Source organism: Lissotriton vulgaris, chromosome 1_1 (genome assembly GCF_964263255.1).
Source record: "Lissotriton vulgaris chromosome 1_1, aLisVul1.2, whole genome shotgun sequence".
NCBI classification, from domain to species: Eukaryota; Metazoa; Chordata; class Amphibia; order Caudata; family Salamandridae; genus Lissotriton; species Lissotriton vulgaris.
The window spans coordinates 60,024,639-60,051,983 of record NC_141685.1 but is presented as its reverse complement, the minus strand read 5'-3'; the positions used below and the strand labels follow the sequence as shown (position 1 = coordinate 60,051,983).

Genomic DNA, 27,345 nt, shown 5'->3' with positions numbered 1-27,345 from the left:
TTTAGATAAACAGTAATATTTAATAATTACTCTGGAGTAAAATCAAAACCAGGTCAGTGTTTTAAGGATTATTGATTAGCAAAACAGCTGTCCCAAAGAAAATAAAGGACACAGTTAGTTCTGTCTTCGAAACCACAAAAAAAGACAATTAAGAACAAAAAGCAGATCCACTAACTCAATGATGAAGCCACATACAAAATAGTATTTGTTCTCATTAGCCATGCTCAAGGTGGCACCAGTAAGTCCAGTTTCTGGTGATGATTATCACTGGAATTTGATTCAAGGTTTTGGACTGAATCGGTCCCAGAAGCTGACGAGATGCACAGAAGTGGCTTGAAGTTAAAAATGAACACAAAGTAGAGTTGGGTCATCAAGTTGAACCACAATTTACGGCCATCAAAATGCGTGAAACTTCAGGCAGTTACAATAGCTGGAAAGCCTTCAGAGCTCCGTGTTATGGAGATGGTTCAAGATTGATGATCCCAGTGAAAGTACGGATTGTGGTGTGAGAACAAGCAGCGTACTGGAGCTCACGCTGATGGTTCAAACATGAAGCTTGTAACCGTCAAGTTACATCACAACAGGTTCAAAGGTCAATCAACGCTTCAAACTCATATTTCAGTTATCCACGTGTAAAGGTAGAATACCAATGAAGGCAGCTCAAGGTGCAGGGATCTCAGATTTTGAACTCTCGCTGCTTACATTGTAGCCGTACAGCGAGAGTAATAACTGTTCATCGTATAAGAATAAAAGCCCCTCAGAACCAGATAACAGCAGATGAGATTTCAGCACCAATGTGCCGGTAAATACAACAACATCAGGTAATAGGAAGAGGAGAAGGGTACATCAAATCATGATAACATGGTTAACAAAATGGAGAAAGTACCTTATCCTACTACTACAGTATCAAATAGCTGCTACAAGAGTCCATCAGGAGGCCGAGTGAAGTAGCAAGTCCAGGAAAATTACTTCAAGATATTTGTTGCTGCTCCTCAGCCAAACAAACACATCAGACGAGTGCTCTGTTGTTTTCGCAGGATCATCCCATTCACTTTAATAACTGCCCAAGTGCGGCGTCCACTTTAGCATTACCACAAAAATGAAACTCTCAGGTTGAGTTGGACGCCTCGAGGCTATTCACAAATGTATCTTACACCTGTGTGTAATCTATACATGCAAGGATGCTCTTAGAGTAACTTTGCTACTTGTAGCTATTCACCATTACAAGTATAAAGTTACTGAAAAGTGTGGACTTCTACGTCTGCACACACTTAAATAGAGGTGGAGTAAAATTTACAAATGAAACTTACTACATACAAAGTGGAGCAATAGAAGGTGCAGCACCACACATGGCCAACCACTGGTAATGCAAAACCGTCCCTTAGAAAATAATGGAGGGAGAGACCTAAAAATCAAACCCATTAGAAAATAAAGATAAAATAATGTGTTTTGCCTTATAAAACTACATATACATTCAAAAGAATGCTGTATAACAACATATACTTTAAAATTCATTAGTTTGTGATAACATATTTTAATCTTTTAATTTTAAAAATATTGCAACTATAAAAAAAGAATTAATTCTATACATACATTTTTAAGGATGTGTCCCCTCTGAACAGAGGTGAGTAAGGTAATTCAGTAATTCTGAGTACATAATAGAAAATAAGATGATTTTACCTAGTTTGGATTTTTAAACAGATCTTTAAATATTTTTTTTTACATTTAAAATGAATTAAATATCTAATTAAAATACAAATTATTACTGTAGCATTTCTTACTTTGTTCTATATTTAAAGTATATAAGTTGCATTTGTATTTAACATAAAAATATTACATTTTTTTCAAGTGTAATGAACAATTGAAACATTCTTTATATTTTTTACACAGGGAAATTCCACCCAAGTTGAAACTATAGAAGATTATATTGTTTTTAAAGTTCAATTAAAGGTGTCCCACCTAAATTAACATTTATATTATGTATTAATAATTTTGTGAAAAATGTGATGAAGAGCATTAATTATAACAAATGTAATTATACTTTTCTAAAAATGAATGTTATATTAGTGTTTCAATCAAACAGATGTTATTAAAACATTATAAAATAATGAGTTATGTTTTCTTTTTAGATATTTTTTGCCATTTAATTTAATTTATTTAGATTTTTAACTAATTTAAAATATTTAATTTACCATGATTTCCTATGGGGTTTTAATTCATGTCCGTAGATCCATTATTATTTATGGGAGTGTGTTGCAATTCCAGTGGATGGCCGTATGTGTTGTTGCCTTTACTCCGGCTCCGAGCTAGAGTACATTTAGAACTGTTTTAGGTACATTAGGCCTGTAGTGACTTTAGAGCTGTGGTTTATAAATAGCAATGGGTTTACTCGTTTGTGGGTGAGTGCTTGTGATTCCCTAAATCCCTCCTTACTCCTTCCTTAGCCCTCCCCTTTATTCATAAATATTACACATTTTACACCCACTCCCCTCTGTACCTCTCACATTTACCCCACAAAAGTATACATGTGCAGAAACTAAGCAGTCGAGGCAGACAACTCTACAAAGAAAAAGATAGGAGAGGTAGAATGACCGCACGTAGTTTGTGAATAGCATTTTGTTGTATTTTAGTCATATATTAGTTTATGATTAGGCCTGATTATCTGTGAGACTCTCTTGGGTGTATCTGATGTGATTGTAAAGCTGGTGAAACTGTCCTCAGCAGATAGGAAGCAGGTTCCATTTCTAGCAAAAGGGCATGGAAAGAGGTCAATAAAGTGGATCTTTGTAATACGAGGCCGTGTCCCCTCAGAACAGAAGTCATTAGGACTATTTATGGTGGGGCCAAGAATGGTTTGTATGGAGTTGGCCCTGTCTGTAGTGGTACAAAGACTAGAGAATGATCTGGTGGGATGTTACTGAGATCAACTACCAGTCCATCCATCACCTTTAGTTTTTCTCAATGATTGGCCCTAAGTGGCACAGACATGAGCAGATGTTGGTCCCATAGAGACCTACGACAAAGGGACTCCTGCTGCAGCTTCCTGCTGAGGCTCATTAGGGCTGGAAACAGTTTGAGGTTACTTAGATTCTTGATCCTAGGAGCGTGGCCTCAAAGTTTAGGATCGAATGGACTTTGTGGGTCCGAGCCACGGCTTATAAACACACAGGGAGCAAAACACACTGAATGGAATGAGGCCACAAATAGTTACTAAGGAATTAAGTTATTACAAGCATTTCCATGCCTCGATGTGTGCTTTTCTCAGTAGAGTTTGTAGGATAATCAATGGATTGATTTCTTTTTGGCTGCTTCATCTGAAGGTTTTGCGGTTCTGAAACTTCCCCCCAGGGTTTACAGTGAGCAAATTTTATTCTCCCGCATTGTATCTCTTATGTAGAAAGGTTACATTTACAACTGAAGTTTTTGTCACATTGAGGGCACGGACAATTTTCTTTCTCGCTGTTCATTTTCATGTTGAATCAAATTGAATCTCCAGCAGACACTTCCCTGGCATTTAGAACAATTACAAGGTTTTTCCCAGTAAGTTCTTGCAGGTTGAGTAAGGCCAGATTTCTGGCTGAAACTTTTCCAGTATTCAGAGAGCTAAGAAGGTGAGTGCCCAGTGTGAGTTCTCTCATGTCTAGTGAGATTTATTTTCTGACTGAAGCTTTTCTGGCATTCTGAACACTGATACAGTTTATACCCAGTGTGAGTGTTCTCATGTTGAGAGAGCTCAGATTTCTGAATAAAGCTTTTCCAGCATTTAGAGCACTGATAAGGTTTTAGTCCAGTGTGAGTATTCTCATGTCGAGAGAGCTCAGATTTCTGAATAAAACTTTTCCAACATTCAGAGCACTGATAAGGTTTTTGCCCAGTGTGGGTTCTTTCATGTACAGTGAGGTTGGATTTCTGACTGAAGCTTTTCTGGCATTCAGAGCACGGATACGGTTTCTGCCCAGTGTGAGTTCTCTCATGTCGAGAGAGCTCAGATTTCTGAATAAAGTTTTTCCAGCATTCAGAGCACTGATAAGGTTTTAGTCCAGTGTGAGTATTCTCATGTCGAGAGAGCTCAGATTTCTGAATAAAACTTTTCCAACATTCAGAGCACTGATAAGGTTTTTGCCTAGTGTGGGTTTTCTCATGATACATTAAACTGGATTTCAGACCGAATTGTTTATGGCATTCTATGCATCGATAAGGTTTTTTCCCAGTGTGAGTGCTCTCATGGTTCATGAGAGTTATTTTCCGACTGAAGCTTTTCTGGCATTCAGAGCACTGATACAGTTTGAGCCCAGTATGGACTCTCTCATGTACAGTTAAACTGAATTTCTGATGGAACCTTTTTGGGCATTCAGAACACTGATAGGGTTTATGCCCAGTGTGGATTCTTTCATGCACAGTAAGGTTGGATTTCCGACTGAAGCTTTTCCAGCATTCAGAGCACTGATAAGTTTTTTGTCCACTATGAGTTACTTGATGTCGAATCAGACTACGCCAATAACTGAAGCTTTTTTGGCACGTGGAGCACTGAAATGTTTTTTGACCAGTGTGGGTTTTCACATGTTGCATGAGAGAGGATTTATGACTGAAGCTTTTCTGGCATTCAGGGCACTGGTAGGGTTTTTGTCCAGTGTGATTTCTCTTGTGTTTAGTGAGGTGAGATTGAAAACTAAAGCTGCTTTCACATTCTTTGCTCGTATTCAAGTTGTTTGTTTCTCCGATTTGGGTTTGTTCCTGGATACATGCCATCTTAAGAATAAATCTGATTCCAAAGTCTGTACTTGTTTATGTTACACTCAACATTAACTTATAAAATGCACTGCAGATGATCTTCATAACAATTGTATTTAACTAATTATAGTTTTTACCTGGAGATCATGTTCCTACTTTTAAAGACACCTATCTAACTTCTCTTATAAACTTTCACTGAGGAGCCCCTTGTGTTTATTAAGATGCTCCTCGTGGATTCATTTTCTCCAAGTTATGCCTGGTGATTTTGTGACTCCAGTTTATTACATTTGATTTAGGAATTTTAAAAGCACTGACGAGGTCTTTGAGGCGTAGTGTTTGCCTGTTAAGTGTATTTGTTCACACAAGTAATGACAGATGATTAGGGCATGCCAGGGCAGTTTTATGTATTATCAATCATGCAACATTGGCCCCTTTTAAGCTTTCCGTGCCAGTACATGCTTTTAACACCTACCGGCTAAGGCTAAGGCATGTACATGATTGACTTTGAAGGTCTGGGAAACTTGGAAACCACTCGGATCAACCCAAGAGACAGATTTGGTGGGGAAAAATCTTCCTATATTGGAAATGATAATCCAGCGTCTTTGCTGTAACGACATCTGAGAAAGGGCATTTACAATGACTTTCTTTTAAACAATGTTTTCTCTCCTCTGAATCACAGGAGATGGAAACAAAAGCTTGCGCTTGTAAACCAAGGATATTAGTCTTCTTGACAGTTCTGTCACATCACATCTACGGATACTGATCTGTTGGGGAGGGTTTGGGTCTATAAAGCTTTTCTCATAAACCATCAAACAGAATTTACAACACTGAGTATTCCCATGCGCACTGCGTGGGCATCAATTGTGCCCAATGTTCTCCTCAATCTCAGTTACTGACACTCAGTAAACATTTATGGTCAGTCTACTTTAGGGATTTGACAACTTTCACATTCACCAGTTTCTTCTGCTCCAAGTTCCTCACCATTCCGAGCACATGGAAAGTGTTTCTTCTCTAGAGCTCCAGAATGTTTTAACTTTCCTTGAAATAATCCTTTTCGTTGTGTTTCACTAAATTTAAAACTTTTTTCTGTTCATGCTTCAGTCACCTGTAGAAACGGAGTCAGAGATTGTAAATGAACACAAAGAGAAATATTTATGACCTTATACTTTGCACAAAGAAAGTATTGACAAAAACAAGATAGGAAATCAGTTTGAGCTGCATTTCTGATAGTGGTGAAACAGTGTAGATCGGGAGCTTGGGATCACTGGAAATCAAGGATGGGGGAGCAAACATAGTGCATATTTAAGAAAAAAACTCAAGTTGCACATATATTGCGCCACAGATTCACAGATTCTCAGAAGCAGCCAACACTATCAATTTACACTCTCTGTGAAACAGGCTGGTATGTGTAATGGAGTAGGAGAACATACCCCTCGGGAATGGTGGAGCCCGCACCCTTCGGACAGTACATTTTCGACTTCTCCACAGACCAACGAGTGGGAGGACGGAGGAAACGAGACGGATAGCGTGGACGAAGAGAGCGGCTCCTTTAAGTGGGCGTCGACTTCTAAGGAGGAAGGCCCGGCACTACAGGACGTCATGAGAACCAGATTGGTGAAAACCCCGGAAGTACTGTATACGGGGTGTGGAGACACCGCGGAGGAGAAGGCGGGAGCAGAAGAGACAGAGAGCGGAAGCAGAGTCGAGGAAGGAGACCGAGAGGACCGTACAGAACATCGCGGAGGAGCAGACGGAGGGTCCGAGTCAAGAGGCGAGCCAGGAGGCCAACGACCCTGCGAACTGCCGTGCCACACTCCCGAGGGAGGAGTGTGGCTGTCACAGGTACGGCGGCGTTGGGCAGCCTGGGTGGGAAGACGGAGTGCTAGCGAATAGCGTGTATATATCCCTGTTTTTCACTTCCCTTTAAGCAATTCCTACCCTTCCAATACCCTTCTCTTTCCTTGTTTCCCTGCTCAAACCCACCCCTCTCTATGTCTAACACGGAGCACTGTTTGTAGATCGCTTGAATCACCGGGTTTATCCTCACACTCCCTGGGTCCCTTGGTGCAACCCTATTAGAGGACTGTGACCTAACGGCCTCCCTTCTTGTTGGTCTTTCTTTGCATGTGGCGAATCCATCGGTATCTGGAGCGAAGACCCCCTCTTCCTGAGTGAGGAAAACTATAGAAAACCAGCGCCACGGACCCCAGTACCTTTGCCCGGGAAAGACTGACCTTTAGGACCAGAAAGACGTTTATATCAAAGCCCATAAGAACCCTGAAAATAAAACCTTCTTTAAATCCTACACCTGGTGTCACGGTCGTCCCTACTCCCACGCCCACACTGGTGTCAGAAGTGGGACCATCCCCTCCAAAAGCGACCATGGCAATGGAACAGGTGAATCAGACTCTTATAGAAGGGCAACAAAAGCTGGAATGGGCAATAAGCCAACAGATTAACACCGCTGATGCCGACCGGGACTTGTTCCGAACCTCTATGTCCCAGCAACTGGACACCCTGCAAAAGGTTGTACAAACCCCCACCACCTCCTCACCCTTGGACAGATGGCCTGTTGGACCTCATCCGTCAGGGGTAGCTTTGCAAAAGTATGTGACCGGGGAAAATCCCGACGCGTTCCTATTAAACTTCGAGCGCGCAGCAAGAGCCTGTGGGTGGCCTGAGGAAAAATGGCCCTTCTTTTTGGCCCCTCTATTGACCGGAGAAGCCCAAACTGCCTGTCAGGTGGCAAACCATTCAGGAACATCCTCCTATGCCGACATAAAAGCGGTAATTCTCGACCACCTAGGGATGGATGCAGAAGCATACAGACTCCGTTTCAGAAAGGAGAAGGGAATCCCGGGAGAGAACCCCAAAACCATGTATCTACGAGTCAAGATGGCCGCAGAAATATGGCTCAGACCGGACATCAGGAGCAAGGACGAGGTCATGTCCAGCATCATACTGGAACAGTTTATGGAGGTTCTGCCTTATGGCACACAGAGATGGTTAAGGCAACACCTCGGTCTAACGGCGGCTCAAGCCATCGAATTGGCAGCCAACTACAACAGAGCACGGACTTTTCCATGGGATACAGAAAGAAGCAATAAATCCACTCCCACTCAGTCCATGATGGATAAAAAGAAGACGGTCCCCGAACCAATCAAACCGCGCCCGTTTAAACCGGAAGGACCCAGTATGAAGGGGCCACAGTGGGGGCGTGGCTAAGCACGCAATGGCGGAGGACGTGCTTGGGTAGAGCTCCGTGTTAAGCTCCCCTTCCCCGAGCCGATTATCCGCCAAAATTCACCGAGGCCGCCGGAAATTGCAGGCGGACAACCACGGAGGTCATCTCGGCAGTCTGGCCGACTTTCGATCCGAGGCTCCGTCGGGCCGGACCCCGACCTGTCCCACGACCCTCCTGCGGGCCCGGAGGCCTCCCGGCCGGCGGTGGGGCCACGAGAGACCGAGGCTTGGGCCCCACATAGGCCCCGGCCCGCACTTCCCGAGGGCCGCCAGCGGACTGCTGCCGCACTGGGAGCGACCACCGAGGGTTCGACAGATGCCCTGCCCTGCCCTGCCGCTACTGCCCTGACCAGCGGACAACGAAAGCCCAGCACCCACATCGCGGCTCCAGCAGGACTGCTGCCGGCACACCTGAGGCAACCAAGGAGCGCAGACTGCCCGGTGAGGAGTGGGAGAGACGGGAGGCCCCCGGGGCACCGCACAGCACCAGGCGCCACCCAGTGAGTTACAGGCACGCAAGCAGGAGCGGGAGAACCGGGGCGGAGAGGCCGCCCACAGCTTGCCACCGCGGACCAGAGCCCCCGGTCAGACCTGCGCTCCACAGCTGGTGACACAGCGGACAGCCCCCCCCCTGCAGTGAGGGCACCTGGGGAGACACTTGCGGACCCCTCCCCCCCCCCGCAGAGGCACACGTGCAGGGGGGAATAAGCCAGGAAGAAGTGGCCGACCACACACGAGACACCCGGACTCTCGGGACACCCGCTGCGCTTGGGGCTGCGTGGCGGAGCTGGGCCGCGGAAGGGAGGAGACCCGCCGGACCCCCCCCCCCTGCAAAGACGCTGGCCACGGTTGAGGGGGGAACCTCGGACCAACAGACCCCCAACCCAGGCGGGGTGTAATCTCAGAGGTGCCACCAGAGTGGTGGAGACAAAGACTCTGCTGGACGTGCACCCCCGCACATGTCAGGAGGGGTGCGTACCCGCACCGGGACTGGTGGGGCCCCGCCAAAGGGGAAAACGAACAAGCTGCTCGACAAAATGGCTGCCGAGCAATTGGCCACGAGACTAGACAGTGTGCTGGCGGCCGTAGAGCGAATGGAACAGTCGCTCCAGCAGACCAGAACCTCCCTAGAGTCCAAGATAGATGGCGTGGCTGTGGACCTGACCCTCCTGCGGGACGACCACAGGAAGTTGTCCGACCGGACCAAGGTCCTGGAGGGCGCAGTGAAGGAGATCGAGTCCAAAGTCACTCAAACGGACAGGCAAGTGCAGGATCTCCTGAACAGAGTAGAGTTCCTGGAAGACAGGGCTGAAGATGCGGAAGGTAGGGCGAGACGCAACAACATCAGGCTCGTAGGTGTCCCGGAAAAATGGGAAGGGAACCACCCCACGCAGCATGTGGAAGACTGGCTACGGGCCCTGTTGCCTGAGGGCACACTATCGCCCCACTTTGTCGTGGAACGCGCGCACCGAGTGCCGACCAGGCCCTACACAACTGGCGCCAACCCAAGACCACTGCTCTTCAGGATACTGAACTACAGGGACCGGGACACGGTGCTGCGGGAAACGAGGCGAATGGGTGAAATACGCATAGACAATGCGTCGATCATGTTTTTCCCCGACTACACCATCCAGGTGCAACGCCAAAGACACGACTTCCTGGAAGTTAAGAGGAGGTTACGCACTGCAGGCCTCAAATACTCCCTGCTCTTCCCCGCAAAGCTGAGAGTGGTGGAGGGGACAACACTTACTTCTTCGGGACCCCCGGGGAGGTCAGCGAGTGGCTGGACTGAGGCACAGACACGGCACCCAAGCACCATCGTGGGGGCGAGGTGAGGCCCAGGCAGCGCGGCCCACGGCACCGCCGGAGACACAGAACTCAACAGTCCCAGCGGGCGGAGGAAGGGTCGCGACACTCTCCCCCGTTGGATCAGATGCTCCAGGAACAACGCGATGCGCTCCGAAAAGTTTCCCAGCTCAGCAACCCGCCCTCCCAGGAAACGAACCTCGAGGACGGTCAGCAGACAGCGCCCAGTGATGACGACGAAGCCATCTACGGGATCCCAAACTCACAGCTCTCTGTGGAACTGCCGGTGGTCACGCCGCAAACCTCAGACCTGTTCCACTAACCCCACAGGAGAAGTCTGGAAAATAACCGTCAAGGCGGGGGGGAAGCGGCAATGGCCCACAGGACGCTGAGGTGCAGCCGACGCCAGGCGCAGCCGGGGGCGCACTCCTCTCCCCCCTGCCTACCGAATGGACAGTGGACCACATGAACAGTGAGTACTGCCTAAATGGCGCTGGTGGCCAGCGGGGTTGGTGTTGGTGGGGTTGCCTCTTGACCCGTACTCGTCCTTGGCCGTCTGCAGATACGGCCCGGGGGGGAAGGGGTGCCCTTCCTGACTGGGGCCGAGAGCCCGCACAGTACCACAACCCTTCCCCCCCCAATGGCCGGGACTCGCACAAGCGGGGCCCCGCATGAACAGAACGGCGTCGTGTGCCGGACCACAGCCGGTGGCCAGCAACGGCTTGCAACTTGAGGCTCGGGGATGGAACTGGAATCCCTTTAATCGACTTAACATCCTCTTGGCCTCAACTGGGCTTATGTGCACTGCCCCTTAGACTGGAACGGTTGTCCCTCTCAATTGAGATTATGGATGGTGGCCCGTTTCGCCACTGCCCCTTTGGTATTTTAGTGGGACTCACCCACAGTTGGTTACTGTTGTTCATTGTTTTTCCCCTACCTAATGTCTACCTGAACAATGCTAAGTGTACTTCGGGGAGTGGAGACGGGCATGCTGAGAATAGCGATGGGAGAGCCCCTAGTGGAGCTGCTGTTTGTAAGAAAGATGGGGAGGAGTACACACCGCTACTATGACTTCGATTAAGATATGCACTTGGAATATCAGGGGCATGCACACACCCGCGCGCAGATACCAAATATATTCCTACCTGAAAAGGCAGCAAGTACAGATCGCACTCCTGCAGGAGACACACCTATGTGGGGCGGACGTGGCTGCACTACGGCGCAGGTGGAGGGGTCAGTTATACGCCACTGAATACTCCTCGTTTGCCCGTGGGACGCTACTGTGGGTCAGGCCGGGCACCCCCTTCACAATGTCGGAAGTGCTCACGGACCAGAGGGGGAGATATGTACTAGTGAAGGGTCGGATGGACGGGCAGCCAGTAGTCCTGGCGTCCGTTTACTCTCCAAACACAGACCAGGGAAGCTTCCTGACAAACCTTTCGGAAAAACTGGCGCCCTGGCACGGTGTCCCCTGGGTACTGGGAGGTGACTACAACACAGTGCTAGACCCTGTACTGGACCGTTCGACCCCGCCCAGGCCAGATGCCACATCCTTAGGGGCTGCAAAGGCACTCACGAGATGGGCGACGCAGTGGGACCTCAAAGATGCATGGCGCGCGCACAACCCAGACACCAGGGTATACTCATACTACTCGGGGGCACACGCGCTACATGTCCGCCTAGACAGATACATGGTGACAACGGAAATGCTACCGCACATTACTGAGTCACAATACCTCGGCCGGACACATTCAGACCACAACCCACACACGTTGGCAGTAGCTTGGGAACGCCCGCACCCACCCATCCCCACATGGCGGTTACAACCCGCTCTGCTACTCGACGCCCCCTTTAGAGACGCCCTGCAGGCCCGAGTAGCACAATACTTCACCGTCAACTCGGGCACAGCGTCCTCTCCGAGCGTGGAATGGGACGCCTTCAAAGTGGTGATACGGGGTCACTGCCTGGGCACACAAGGGAGCATACAGAAGAAATTAGAGGCGAACCTATGCAGGGTGGAGGCGGACTTACTCCGTTGGGAGCGGGAGGCGGTGGCCGGCGCGGGTGACCGGCTGCGGGAGGCCCGTGAGGAACATGCGGCGCTACTAGAAAGACTGAGGCACGTTAATTTCGCGGCCCACTCCGCGAGGGTGCACCAACACAGCGACAAGCCGGGAGACTACTGGCTTGGCTGGTCAAACAAGAGTCCCGCACGGAACCGGTATCCGCTATCCGGACAGCTGGAGGGGAGATAGTGTACACACAAAGCAAGATACATCAGGCGTTTGTGGGGCACTACCAGGCCCTGTACAAGTCACAACTGAGGGTCTCCGCGGCCACCATTGCGGATTTCCTTGCAGACATTCAACTGCCTTCCCTGACGAACGCGCAACAGGGGGATCTAGGGGGACCATTCACCCAAGAGGAAATGCGAGAGGCAATCTTCGCATTGTCCAATGGCAAGTCTCCCGGCCCTGATGGCCTACCTGCCGAGTTCTTCAAGGCCTGCTCGGACACACTGATCCCGGAGATGCTCAAGCTATATGCACATGCGATCGAGGACTCGGCGCTCCCAGACTCACTAAACGAGGCGAACCTGGTTTCGCTGTTGAAGCCAGGTAGGGATGGCACGTGCATGGGGTCCTACAGGCCTTTAGCCATGTTGAACACGGACTACAAAATCTTCACCTCCCTGCTGGCCCGCCGCCTGACCCTGGAGGTCCCGGCCCTGGTACATACAGACCAAAACGGGTTCATGCCGGCGAGGAGCACTTCCCGTAACTTGCGACGCCTCTTCCGAGTCCAGGAAGCGGCCACAATACACTGGCCGAGATCGGGGTGCCTCGTCTTAGACCTAGAGAAGGCCTTCGACTCGGTGGAGTGGCCGTTCTTAGGAGCGGTGTTGGACAAACTTGGAGTAAGGGATGCCTTCGTGGACATGGTCGGGCTGCTTTACCAGAGACCTAGCGTCCGCGTGCGGACGGGCAGGCTGCTGTCAGAGACGGTGCGGGTACGCAGGGGCACCAGACAAGGCTGCCCCCTGTCACCCCTTCTCTTCTCCCTGGCCATCGAACCCCTGGCAGCTCTACTGCGGGACAAGGGAGTGGAATGGGGGATCCCGCTGGCTGACGGGGTGCACACGGTCTCGCTGTACGCGGATGACCTATTACTCTATGTGCGAGACCTCACCGCGGTGCCCGCAACACTGTCGGACATATTCCGGACCTTCGAGGAGGTGTCGGGCCTCAGGGTCAATTGGACCAAGCCCGGAGTATACGCCTTCAGCCCGGACCTGGAGGAATGTGAGGTGCACCTTGGTGGTGCCCGGCTTACCTGGTACCCGACTACGTTCAAGTACCTCGGGCTACACATTTACAGAGACCCGCAGAACATACTGGAGGGCAACCTGGTGCGCGCCGTGTCCTCGCTGAGGGCCCAGATGAACTTCTGGAAGACCTTGCCATTGAATGTGCCCAGCCGGATCGCGCTGTCTAAAATGATAGCGCTACCCATGCTACTCTACCACTTTGCGAATATCCCACTGTATGTCCCCACGAGGATCTTCCGCGAACTGGAGTCGATGCTCCGCGGCTTAATCTGGAACACGGGGCGCCCACGAGTGGCCCTGGCGAAGTTGTACTCCCCGACAGCGGAGGGAGGGCTGGCGGTCCCCAATATGGAGTTGTACTACCTGGCAGCGCAGCTGCAATGGGTGACGTACTGGCTCAGCGACTCAACCTCGACGACACCGCCAACGCGGACTACCAATGGACACACCCACAGGTGTGCGCCCTGTTTCATCCACTGACCAAGGGACCTCGCCCTCTGCCCCTGCACATGGCCGTAGCCCGAAAATGCTTCATTCGCTGCTTGAAGCTGACAAAGAATGTTAGGCCGTATGCCCCTGCCCTTCCCCTGCTGGGTACCCCCCGGAGGAATGGGATGGTGACACCACGCAACATGAAACCCTGGATTGCCGCCGGAGTGGAGACAATGGACGACCTATACGCGGACGGGGCCCTGCTTCCTTTTGCGGAGCTATCGGAGGGCACAGGCCTGCCGGCAGGGCAATTCCTGCTCCACGCGTCAGTGGTGAGGACATATACGGAGTCCTGGGGGGATATCCAAGAGGAGCCACCGCTCCATCACTTAATCCAATACCTGCATGTTATGGGCAGAGGCTCACATATTACACACTGGCTGGCGCAGGCACTCCTCATACACACCCAGAGGCCCACACAACCGATTAGGGACAAATGGGCAGCCCACCGAGGGAGGGATTGGACAGATAAAGAATGGAAACTGGTCCTGGCCAGCCCTGTGAACGTCCCACGTAACTCCCATTTCCGCACCATTCAGCTGTATATCCTGCACCAGGCGTATCTATCGCCAGACAGAATAAATAAATACTTTACGACTGACACCGCCGCCTGTCCCAGATGCGACTTGCTGGGTGCGGACATCCTGCATATGCTTTGGAGCTGCCCAACTCTGTCCACATACTGGGGGGAGGTGACATCACTCCTGATACACAGCACAGGCCCGGGACTACCTAACACATGGGAGGCATGCGTTCTTGGGTTATACAAAAGGACTAAACAAAATAAAACGCAAGCCCGGTTCTGGGACCTAGGCCTTATCACGGCCAAGCGCCTGCTCACTAGGCACTGGAAAAGAAGAGAACCGCCAACTCCCGCACACTGGTATACATCCTTCACTAATTGGGCCAGAGCAGAGGGCACGGCGCTGCGCGGAGAGGAGATAGCGGGTTTGAGACAGTTCCCGATCGCACACATCTGGGATGACATCCTGGGGTCCCTACAGGAGGAGGGCGAGGCCAGGGGGCTCACGCAGAGACAGCTGAGACGGGCAGGCGCCCCAGGAGCGACGACACCATAGGCAGGGCTGCGCGCCGCGCTCACCCCCCCTCCCTCCTCTGAGAGCAACACTGACCCCCGACACACAAGCTGCGGACACAACCAGCCACACACACGAGGGCTCTCTACCACACACTGACCCAACCCTTGCTCTCAGCACCACAGCCTCGACACAGCCCCCACGAGTACACTCCCCCCCCCCCTATTTCCGTCGCCCCCTCCACACTCCCATGTTTACGGTTTCGCACTCCTGTTCTTCCCAGCTGCAAGTATACCCACCATCACACAGCGACAGACAGGTGCCACTGACTGAACGCTCGGCAACGAACCCGGGAGCGGGCGACACCCACCGAAAATGCAACAGGGGCGACCCATATGATTGCCACACACGCCGCACACTGAGCCGACAGTTGGTGGGACACCACCGCTCACTGAGTCTGTTCCCCACCAGCTTCACAGCTAACTGCACAAGCGCGCCATAGATCCCCCACTCCACTGACGCGCTCCCAGTGCATACCTAACAGATTGAAGGGACATCGGTGCTGTACGTACCGATGGGACATGGCGCAGCACTGTTACCACAGACACACTGGGACATGCCGATGTGAATAGCCCTGTTCTTTGTTGAAGAGTTAATGGTTGAATTATAGAAAAAATGTAAAATGAGACGTCAATTATAGAGATGATTGTGTGCTGAACGCGAAGGTTATGCGTAAATTACCCGTGACATGGCACGCCAGACAACGAACAAAACACTGCACAATGCCTTCCCCTGTAACCCTATGCCCCAACGATACACCGACTTCTTGCAGCCGGCCCACAGGGTTGTAGGCTTTGCTATATGTACTGCACTTTTTGAACAATAATAAACGTCTTCAAAAAATAAAAAAAAATAAAAAAAAATGAAGGGGCCACAGTGCTTTGAATGCGGAGAGTGGGGTCACATAGCCAGAATGTGCCCCCAACAAGACCCCCGGAAGAACCCATGGAGGTCGGATATATTCCCCGGGCCATTATGTACACCGCCGAAATGGGTCCATCCTTTTACGTAAGGGTACGAGTAAATAAGAAACTAGTGAAAGCCTTACTTGATTCAGGATGTCGACAGTCAGTCGTCCAGGAACAGCTGTTACACCCCACCCAGATAGGCCACGAAGGTACCGTCCACATTAGGTGTGTCCATGGCGACGTCAAACCTTACCCTATGACCCAGATAACCCTGCACCCGATGGGTAGAGAACCCTGCTCAGTGAAAGTGGGGGTGGTCCTGTCCTTACCAGAGGAGTTGATTATAGGCGTGGATAACCCAGATTTCCTGTCTTTGTTTAAAAGGGAGTTAAAGGACCGCCCTGCAGGAGCTTACCTGTCCATAGAACCCTGGGTGATAGACAGGGGGTTTAAATTTGCACAGGCCAATGACCCCTCCCTATTAAATGCATGGGAGGCAGCTCATCTCTCTCAAGCCTCTCCAACCCAGGGATACCCCAGGTTCAGGATAGACAATGACCTACTCTATAGAGAAGGGAAGGAAGGAGAGCCAACCCAACTAGTGGTACCAAAGGATTTCAGGGAGCAGATTCTTTTCTACGCCCACACCCACCTAACCGCTGGGCATAGTGGAAGTGAGAAAACGACACAGAATATATTGTGGCTCTTTTATTGGCCAGGTATATATAGAGAGGCAGAAAATTACTGTAGACAATGCGAGGTGTGCCAAAAAAAGAACCTAACCCGACCGCCAGCGGTACCCCTACAGCCGCTACCAATCAAAGGAAACCCGTGGGACAGGGTGGGGATGGACTTAATTGGTCCCTTACCCCGCACATCACGGGGACATACATATGCCCTCGTTGTGGTTGACTACAATACAAGGTTCCCAGAGGCCTTTGCCCTCAGTGCCCCGACTACCAAGAACGTAGCAGACAAACTGGTAGAGCTATTCTCAAGGGTGGGGTTTCCACGAGAAATCCTAACGGACCAGGGGACACCCTTTGTTTCCCCGATGATGAGAGAGGCATGTAAGATGCTTGACCTCCATCACATCCGAACGTCCGCCTACCATCCCCAGACAGATGGCCTCGTTGAGAGGTATAACAGGACATTAAAAACAACCCTTAAAAAGTTGTTAACCGCCGAAAACAAGGACTGGGACAGAATGCTACCCTTAGCACTATATGTGGTGAGAGCAAAGGTACAGAGCAGTTTGGGATTTTCACCGTTTGAGCTACTGTACGGCCGCCAACCGCGTTCTCTTTTAGAGATAACCAGGGAAGCATGGGAAAATGAGGAGGCCGCCGAACAGAGAAACCTGTTGGAATATACCCAGCAGTTAAGATCTTGACTGGGAAAACTAAGGGATTTGGCATACCCTAACTTAGAAAAAGCCCAAACTACTCAAAGATGGTATTATGATAAGGGAAAAAAATGGAGGACCCTAGAAAAAGGGGATTGGGCCTTGGTGCTCCTGCCCTCCTCCACACAAACATTTTGGAGCGAGTGGAAGGGCCCCTATGAAGTGGTAGAGTCCTTTGGGCGTACCACCTACAGCCTACAAATGTCACCTAATAGGAGACAGACCTTCCACATCAATCTCCTTAAGAAATGGATCGGTCAACACCCCCACCCAGCGAATCTAATATTACCAGCCGGTGGTACCGGGTCGACCCTGGAACATCTTCCAGTGAACGAAGAATTGACCGAGTCAGAAAGAAAGGAGTTAACAACGACTTTACTCCCCTTCTCTCCAATCTTCTCAGACACACCGGGTTGTACTCATATGGCTGAACACCAGATACACACAAAAGAAGGACAGGTAGTGAAACAGAGGGCCTATCGCATTCCAGCCGCAAAAAGGGCAGACGTGAGGAAGCAAGTGCAGGAAATGCTCAGGCTAGGGGTGATAAGGCCTTCTAAAAGTAACTGGGCATCTCCCATAGTTATGGTTCCTAAACCCGATGGGTCTACCCGTTTTTGTATTGACTTCCGAGCCCTGAATGCTGTGTCGTCTTTTGATGCATTTCCAATACCCCGGGTGGATGAGCTAATAGAACGGATAGGGGACGCCCGATATATAACCACCCTTGACCTGACCAAGGGGTATTGGCAGGTACCTCTCAGGGAGGAGGACCGACACAAAACAGCCTTTGCGACTGAGGTTGGGCTCTTTGAATTCACTGTTCTCCCTTTTGGGCTGCATGGAGCCCCAGCTACTTTCCAGCGGTTAATGAACAGGGTGCTGGCACCACACACCAAATACAGTTTGGTGTATCTTGATGATATAGTCATCTTTAGCACATCTTGGGAGGACCATTTGAAACATATAACCAACGTCCTAACCGCATTACAAGCAGCCGGACTCCATGTGAATGTAAGAAAGTCAAGAGCAGCATACCCTAAAGTAAAATACCTGGGATTCATGCTAGGGGAAGGAGTCATAGCCCCCCAGGAGGAAAAAATCAAAGCTATAACCAACACTCCTTTTCCATCCACGAAAAGGGAACTGAGAGCCTTCCTAGGTCTCATAGGATATTATAGACGGTTCATCAGGAACTTTGCAGACCTTTCTAGTCCCCTAACCGACCTCCTGCAGAAACACATAAAGAACACCCTTCTGAGCCCTTCCTCAGAGGAGGCCCAGAAAGCGTTCCAGGCCCTAAAGACAGCCCTTACCACAAGCCCGGTTCTCATTCCAACGAACTTTGGTAAACCCTTTTCCCTAGCCACGGAATCCTCAGACACGGGCATTGGGGCCGTGTTATCACAGGAAGGGGAGGACGGAGCCGAACATCCCGTACTCTATATAAGCAGAAAGCTCCACCCAAGGGAACGGAAATATCCCACGGTAGAAAAAGAGTGCCTGGCCATCTGATGGGCAATAGACAAGTTGAGGTACTACCTGGAAGGTAAGGCCTTCGTTCTTCACTCAGATCACGCACCCCTTCAGTGGATGCAGAGAAACCGTTCCCAAAACGCCAGAATACTGCGCTGGTTTTTATTCCTCCAACCTTTTGCCTTCACGGTAGTACATCGGAAGGGGGTGGACAACGGGAATGCCGATTTTCTCTCCAGGATGCCCATTCTCCCCGATCGGGAGAATCCAGGGGGGGAGGAATGTGATGGTGTAGGAGAACATACCCCTCGGGAATGGTGGAGCCCGCACCCTTTTGACAGTACATTTCTGACTTCTCCACACACCAACGAGTGGGAGGACGGAGGAAACGAGACAGATAGCGTGGACGAAGAGAGTGGCTCCTTTAAGTGGGCGTCGACATCTAAGGAGGAAGGCCCGGCACTACAGGACGTCACACGAACCAGATTGGTGAAAACCCCGGAAGTACTGTATACGGGGTGTGGAGACACAGCAGAGGAGAAGGCGGGAGCGGAAGAGACGGAGAGCGGAAGCAGAGTCGAGGAAGGAGACCGAGAAGACCGTACAGAACATCGCGGAGGAGCAGACGGAGGGTCCGAGTCAAGAGGCGAGCCAGGAGGCCAACGACCCTGCGAACCGCTGTGCCACACTCCAGAGGGAGGAGTGTGGCTGTCATAGGTACGGCGGCGTTGGGCAGCCTGGGTGGGAAGACGGAGTGCTAGCGAATAGCGTGTATATATCCCTGTTTGTCACTTCCCTTAAAGCAATTCCTACCTTTCCAATACCCTTCTCCTTCCTTGTTTCCCTGCTCAAACCCACCCTCTCTATGTCTGACACGGAGCACTGTTTGTAGATCGCTTGAATCACCGGGTTTATCCTCACACTCCCTGGGTCCCTTGGTGCAACCCTATTAGAGGACTGTGACCTAACGGCCTACCTTCTTGTTGGTCTTTCTTTGCATGTGGCGAATCCATCGGTATCCGGAGCGAAGGCCCCCTCTTCGTGAGTGAGGAAAACTATAGAAGACCAGCGCCACGGATCCCAGTACCTTTGCCCGGGAAAGACTGACCTTTAGGACCAGAAAGATGTTTATATCAAAGCCCATAAGAACCCTGAAAATAAAACCTTCTTTAAATCCTACACTTGGTGTCACGGTCGTCCCTACTCCCACGCCCACAGTATGATAGTGAGATATTTGTAATTCTTTTAATGAATTATTAGATGTTACTTACTCCCCTACTCCCTTAAATTATTCATCTATTCCTTTTCCAATGATCTAGGAAGGGACATTTTATTGACCAAAGAAATTGGCCTTGTTGCACTCAGTGCTTTAAATGGCACTGTAGACTGACGCTGTGTCCAGTTAGCTCAGTGGAATTCACTATTTCAAATTGTGCGGATGATATGGACTTACTTGGTGGCTCAGAACTCATCACACTCCTCCGACAGGACCCGGGCAATGCAACACCTGAAAAAGAGAAAAAAACAGCACAACAGTAAAGGAAACTAAAAAGGGTCAAGAAAAGAGAAACACAAAATAGAGGAAAGAGAAAAAAAAGTATATTCCACTTTGACCACATGTTCCAGCACAGGAAACTGTGCAGCAGATGCTTGTGAACCCATAAGTTACATCTAAACACTGTGCCCCCAAGGTCCGCACCAGGGGCGGCTCCACCGGTTGCACCACCCTAAAGCAAGCACTGTGTGCATGTGTCCACACATTTGTACTGTGTCTTTTCCCTGTAAGATAGGCCGGCAATCTGCATCTTATTTACCCTCTTCTTGTTGCTGTACTTGGTCAGAAGCGCCTTGAGACCTGTCGGTGATTTGGCGCGATATAAAACCCAGATACAAATACAAATAGACAAGACAGAAAAGGGCAGCATGGGAGTGCGTAAAGAGATGGAAGGCAGATCCAGAGAGAAAATATGCCGAAAGAACGGACAAAGAGAGGATAGTATAACGTGGTGTTGAGGAGGAGACAAATGTGCCAATAGTTAAGGAACTGCTGGGCAAAACTGACCTAAACGGAACTGACCTTGCACTACAACCCAACATGGTAATTACCATAAGTTTGATAACAACAAGAATAGTGCACACAGGGAGTCAAATATTGAAGTGAAGAGACAAAAACAAAACAGAGAGCAAGAAAGGGAATAGAGAAAGAAGAAACAGGGGAAAAGGAAACTTATACTTATCGGAATCCTTACCTGGCAGTTATTTTATTTTGTGTTCCTCCAAGGGTGGCAGCCACAAGCACTGCCTGGTCATTCCAGAATACCTTGAAATGAAGGAAAGAAATAGTTTTGTGTCAGACGGCAATCACACTTCATCCCATCTTCCAAATAACCGTCCTGAACTTACAAAACAAAAGAATTTCTTGTTCTCTGGAGGCCATTGTGAAGCAACTATGGTTAATGAATAAGTAATTTTTTGGTTCACCAAGAACCATGATCCCTTGCTGGAAAAGGTCTCTGTGAATATGGAGTGCACCCACAGCCTCAGAGAACAGACCCTAACAACCCAGTCCCAGTCTTCATAAGCACATCTTTCCATTTACAGATCATAAAACTTGCAAATAAAAAAAAATCTGGTTAGCAAAGGTATGTTAATGTCCTTGTACATAATTCTCCCCACACTTCATAAATCTACCACACTCTTAGATTTATAGAAACCATGCTCTCTCAGTTCAAGTTCAAACTGATGCAGAGTTCGAATGCTGAGCAATGTAAGCAACAAGGCATCAATGTGTTGGCGCTTTTTATTGATAAATTATGTGAAGGGATGATGTGGAGGGTCAGTGTCTTGTGAGCACTATAGGACCGCGACCAAAGGACTAGAACATTGGAATAAATCCTTCACGAGACAAAGCTTGGAACACTGAAATGTTGAGACCTCCATTGGAGACAACGGAGCACCAGCAGCCTATACAACCTGATCTAGGCCCGCTAATCTCAACATTACAATGTCCTTATATACAGCCTCTGCCTCTCTGAAATACATGGAGAGGGCAGGAGAAAGCAAAGGAAAGAGCCTGCAGCAGGGCACACAGGAGCCTCCCCCTTCCTCCTCCCGTAGCTCGCAGTGTCAATGGCGTCTCAAAGGGAAGCGGGGGGGTCCTGCTCATCTCCTGCATCTGTTTTGGCTCACCTGAATGATGAAAATCAGTTTAGACGAGTCCAGGGAGAGCCAGGGGCTGACTTCAGCCTCCTTTCACAGCTATTGCTGGTCCCGCATGCGGCTGTTGACTGTTGAACATTCACAGCAAAATCTGTGAAACAAAGGTTCAGGACTACCGGAGGTGTTTCAACCCCTCGGTCCCAAGGACACTGTTGCATTATTAATTAACATATTCTACCCTCATGGGGCATACAGTGTAATGACCTTATAATCAGCCATTGCAGGCAATACTGCCCATTAAAGGATCGCTCCCATGGTAAAGGCCCTTGCTTTGGAGCTACAACAAACATCAAAGCTATATTAAAGGTTTCAAATAATTACTGAAGGCATAAACATGGTTACTCAGTCAGAGAAATAATTATCATAATATTTGCAGGAGGATCACATTTTGGTAACCTCCAAAGTATATCAAAAGCCAGAATCAGAACTAACTCTATCTGTAAAGTCAATAGACAGACCACCTCAACAAATGTGTGCTACGAAATAAGAAAACATTTTTTTTATAATATCAAATAGCAAACTGACATATAACCTACTTATTTGGAAATCAAGGAAAAGTTCTTAAGTTTTTAGGCAGAGAGAACACATTATGGACATGGTTCATGATGTGGTAAAAATGACAGCAATCAATGAATGTTCATGAAAGCATGGCACAACAAAATGTAATTTAATAAACCACACCTACAAAATGAATAATTAATTGTGACTCTTCCCTAAAAAGCCACAAGTCATTTTACAAGGTGATTCCCTAACATAATAACTGTATCTTAATCACAGTTTAAGTTTCTGGCCAATCATGTATGACCCAATTTGTACGGGAACATTTGCTGACAGATTATTTCTTGTTTATTAGAAATGCCTACAACTTGGACTCCTTTCCCAAGAGGGGTGGGTTGGGAGCTCCCGTCAGTCTGACTGTGGAACGGGAGGCACATTTATGGATTAAAAGAGATGCTGGATTCCCATTTTCTTCTTCCACAAAAGGGCTACTCTGGTTGACCTCTAGGACTGCCCCAAGCATGCAATCCTTCTGCCGTCTCAGGCACCGTCATTGTGTCTGATTCAGTCCAGTAGAAACTCCTAGTGTAGATGCAAGTCGTGGAAAATCCTTATTAATCACTAAAAGATTTTGTTGAAATCCTGAATTTGTTGAGAATTTGGCGTTCTATTCTGCATTGGGCGTGGGACTATCTGGACTGAAGGTATGTTCCAATACATCTGCCTTTGTTTCTGCATGCTCGTAACAAAGGCCAGTTGGGCTGGGACCATTGACTGAGACATCCCTTTCGGTGCCATCTGATTCATGTTCCAGTTTCCCAGGTTCCTGCAAACATCGCACAGATCATGTCTTATTCGGCACATTATTAGTGTTTGAAGAACTTAAATTGCCACTGTTAGTAAACCCTATACCCTAAGCAGGGCCGGATTGGCCGTAACGGGCTTCCGGTTTTTCCCCAGGAAGCTATAAGAGTGGGGACCGATTGTTTAGTGCCGGGAAACATATTGGTCACTCGGGGCTGGTTTTGCTGTGGTGCTGCTATATCGCCCCCCCAGCAACAAAAGAGGCAGGGAGCTAGTCTGTCAAAATTGTCAGGCCTGGTTTGGGTTCCCAGCCCGGCCCTGACCCAGAGGAACAACATTTCCTCCTTCCACATACTGAACATCATTATTCTGTACACCAACGCCGTGCATATCCAAATTCATGCCAGCAACAAACCCAGAATCAAAACAAGAATACAATCCGTGAGAACCACTTTCGTCACCCGTCTGGAAAAATTTTGTCTGAGCGCTCATTATTTTTATTTTGATCTTCTTCTGCTTAGTAATACAATTGTCACTAGAGTACTTTGGTTACAACAAAGTCTCATCCAGAATGTTGGTCTGCAGCGCCTCACATTTTGCTGGACATGTGCACTAACCTCTGGACGCAACACTAAATGATGCGTCCTCTTTCACCCGGTCTTCAACTTTGCAATATTGTCTGTAAATCTGCATTATTCTCTTGTAATACATAATAAAATATTTTGAGGCGCTTCACTCTGTGGCTCTTTAACTGACCAGTTTACAAGCAACTTACACTCATTCCACAAATCTCTTGGGACAACAATGAACAAACTTAAACTCAGCTCTCGACCACCCCGCCTGGACGAACAGGCCTCATCTCCACTGCATCCCTCCTGGACAGGCCCCACCTTCTATGAACCACCCAAACACAGGACAGGCCTCACCTCATCTGCACCCCTGGACAGGCCTCTCCTCCTCTGCACCCCTGGACAGGCCTCACCTCCTCTGACCCGTGGACAGGCCTCATCTCCTCTGCACCCCTTGACAGGCCTCACCTCCTCTGCACCCCTTGACAGGCCTCACCTCCTCTGCACCCCTTGACAGGCCCCACCTCCTCTGCACCCGTGGACAGGCCTCGCCTCCTCTGTACCCCTGGACAGGCCTCACCTCCTCTGCACCCTTGGACAGGCCTCACCTCTTTTGCACCCCTGGACAGGCCTCTCCTCATCTGCTCCCCTGGACAGGCCTCACCTCCTCCGCACCCTGGACAGGCCTCTCCTCCTCTGCACCCCTGGACAGGCCTCACCTCCTCTGCACCCCTGGACAGGCCTCACCTCCAATGCACCCCTTGACAGGCCTCACCTCCTCTGCACCCCTGGACAGGCCTCACCTCATCTGCACCCCTGGACAGGCCTCTCCTCATCTGCACCCCTGGACAGGCCTCACCTCCTCTGCACCCCTGGACAGGCCTCACCTCCTCTGCACCCCTTGACAGGCCTCACCTCATCTGCACCCCTGGAAAGGCCTCTCCTCATCTGCACCCCTGGACAGGGCACTCCTCCTCTGCATTCCTGGACAGGCTCACCTCCTCTTCACCCCTGGACAGGCCTCTCCTCCTCTGCACCCCTGGACAGGCCTCGCCTCCTCTGCACCCCTAGACAGGCCTCACCTCCTCTCCACCTCTGGACAGGCCTCACCTCTTCTGCCCCTCTGGACAGGCCTCACCTCCTCTGCACCTCTGGACAGGCCTCTCCTCCTCTGCACCCCTGGACAGGCCTCACCTCCTCTCCACCTCTGGACAGGCCTCACCTCCTCTCCACCTCTGGACAGGCCTCATCTCTTCTGCACCCCTGGACAGGACTCACCTCCTTGCACCCCTGGACAGGCCTCACCTCCTCTGCACCTCTGGACAGGCCTCTCCTCCTCTGCATCCCTGGACAGGCCTCACCTCCTCTGCACCACTGGATAGGCCTCACCTCCTCTGCACCCCTGGACAGGCCTCTGCTCCTCTGCACCCTCTGGACAGGCCTCACCACCTCTGCACCCCTGCACAGGCCGCCCCTCCTCTGCACCCCCTGGACTGGCCTCACCTCTTCTGCACCCATGGACAGGCCTCACCTCCTCTACACCTCTGGACAGGCCTCACCTCCTCGACACCCCTTGACAGGCCTCACCTCCTCTGCACCCCTGGACAGGCCTCTCCTCCTCTGCACCGCTATACAGGCCACACATCCTCTCCACCTCTGGACAGGCCTCACCTCCTCTCCACCTCTGGACAGGCCTCATCTCTTCTGCACCCCTGGACAGGACTCACCTCCTTGCACCCCTGGACAGGCCTCACCTCCTCTGCACCTCTGGACAGGCCTCTCCTCCTCTGCATCCCTGGACAGGCCTCACCTCCTCTGCACCACTGGATAGGCCTCACCTCCTCTGAACCCCTGGACAGGCCTCTGCTTCTCTGCACCCTCTGGACAGGCCTCACCGCCTCTGCACCCCTGCACAGGCCGCCCCTCCTCTGCACCCCCTGGACTGGCCTCACCTCTTCTGCACCCATGAACAGGCCTCACCTCCTCTACACCTCTGGACAGGCCTCACCTCCTCGACACCCCTTGACAGGCCTCACCTCCTCTGCACCCCTGGACAAGCCTCTCCTCCTCTGCACCGCTATACAGGCCACACATCCTCTGCATCCCTGGACATACCTCACCTCCTATGCCCACCTGGACAGGCCTCACCTTCTCTGCACCCATGGACAGGCCTCACCTCCTTTGCATTCCTGGACAGGCCTCACCTCATCTGCACCCCTGGACAGGCCTCTCCCCCTCTGTACCCCTGGACACAGGCCTCACCTCCTGTGCACCCCTGGACAAGCCTCACCTCCTCTGACCCCTGGACAGGCCTCACCTCCTCCGCACTCTGGACAGGCCTCACCTCCGCTGCACCCCTTGACAGGCCTCACCTACTCCGCTCCCCTGGACAGGCCTCTCCTCCTCTGCACCCCTGGACATGCCTCTCCTCCTCTGCACGGCTAGAAAGGCTTCACCTCCTCTGCTCCCCTGGACAGGCCTCTCCTCCTCCGCACCCATGGACAGGCCTCCGCTCCTCTGCACCCCTGAACAGGCATCACCTCCTCTGCACCCCTGGACAGGCATCACCTCCTCTGCACCCCTGGACAGGCCTCTCCTCCTCTGCCCCCCTGGACAGGCCTCACCTCCTATGCACCCCTGGACGGTCCTCTCCTACTCTGCACCCCTGGACGGGCCTCGCCTCCAATGCACCCTGGACAGGCCACTCCTCCTCTGCATTCTTGGACAGGTCTCACCTCCTCTTCACCCCTGGACAGGCCTCGTCTCCTCTGGGCCTCTGGACAGGCCTCACCTCCTCTTTACCCCCTGGACAGGCCTCTGCACCCCTGGACAGGCCTCTACTCCTCTGCACCCCTGGACAGGCCTCGCCTCCTCTGCACCCCTGGACAGGCCTCTCCTCCTCTGCACCCTTGGACAGGCCTCTCCTCCTCTGCACCCTCCGGACAGGCTTCACCTCCTCTGCACCCCTGGACAGGCCTCACCTCCTCTGCACCCTGGACAGGCCTCTCCTCCTCTGCACCCTTGAACAGGCCTCGCCTCCTCTGCACCCCTGGACAGGCCTCACCTCCTCTTCACCTCCTGGACAGGCCTCTGCACCCCTGGACAGGCCTCTCATCCTCTGTACCCCTGGACAGGCCTCACCTCCTCCGCACCCCTGGACAGGCCTCTCCTCCTCTGCACCCCTGGACAGGCCTCTCCTCCTCTGCACCCCTGGACAGGCCTCACCTCCTGTGCTCTCTCCTCCTCCTGGGTCTGGGGGGAGGTCTGGGGGGAGGGGGTCTTTGAGGGTCTGAAGATGGAGGTAACTGCAAACACAGACAGACAGGGCTCCTCCCTCCTCTGCAACAGGCTGGACAAGGAGGAAGTGATGTCAGCACTTGCTGCTGGTGCTGTCTCTGCCACCACTGACCCTGAAGAGGAAACCCTTCTCACTTTCATCCAATGTACAGCTCAGTTGGTTTCAACATCAGACGAGGTGCACCTTCTGGTGGCCGCTGACAGAACCGCCACCTCCAGGCTCCAGGAGTGAATACATTTCACACAAACAAGCATTGGTGTCTGTAAAGACCTGGGATTTCACATGTCACAGACGGGAATGTTTTTAAGGGTCAGGCAGTTCAAGTACATGGCCTCACACTTGGCTGCTGTAAAAAAGCATTTATAGCTTCACTTCAGATGAGCATCTTCTAAACACTGATGTAAAGGACTTAAGAGTATTTACAGACAGGTGACAACTGGAAGTGACAGTCTGTATTTCAAATCATAATAT

General features: G+C 50.7%; 1 protein-coding gene across 1 annotated transcript; it reads right to left on the bottom strand.

Annotated features, from left to right (window-relative positions):
* Nucleotides 1-26,931, bottom strand: LOC147737260 (uncharacterized). Its single transcript, XM_086923133.1, has 4 exons — nt 26,802-26,931; nt 20,736-20,806; nt 19,940-19,993; nt 1-5,836 (listed from the first exon to the last, which is right to left on the bottom strand). Exon 4 carries the CDS (start codon nt 4,747-4,749, stop codon nt 3,604-3,606), a length of 1,146 nt encoding a protein of 381 aa, XP_086779259.1. The 5' UTR covers nt 4,750-5,836; nt 19,940-19,993; nt 20,736-20,806; nt 26,802-26,931; the 3' UTR covers nt 1-3,603.
* Nucleotides 26,932-27,345: the final 414 nt, after the last annotated feature.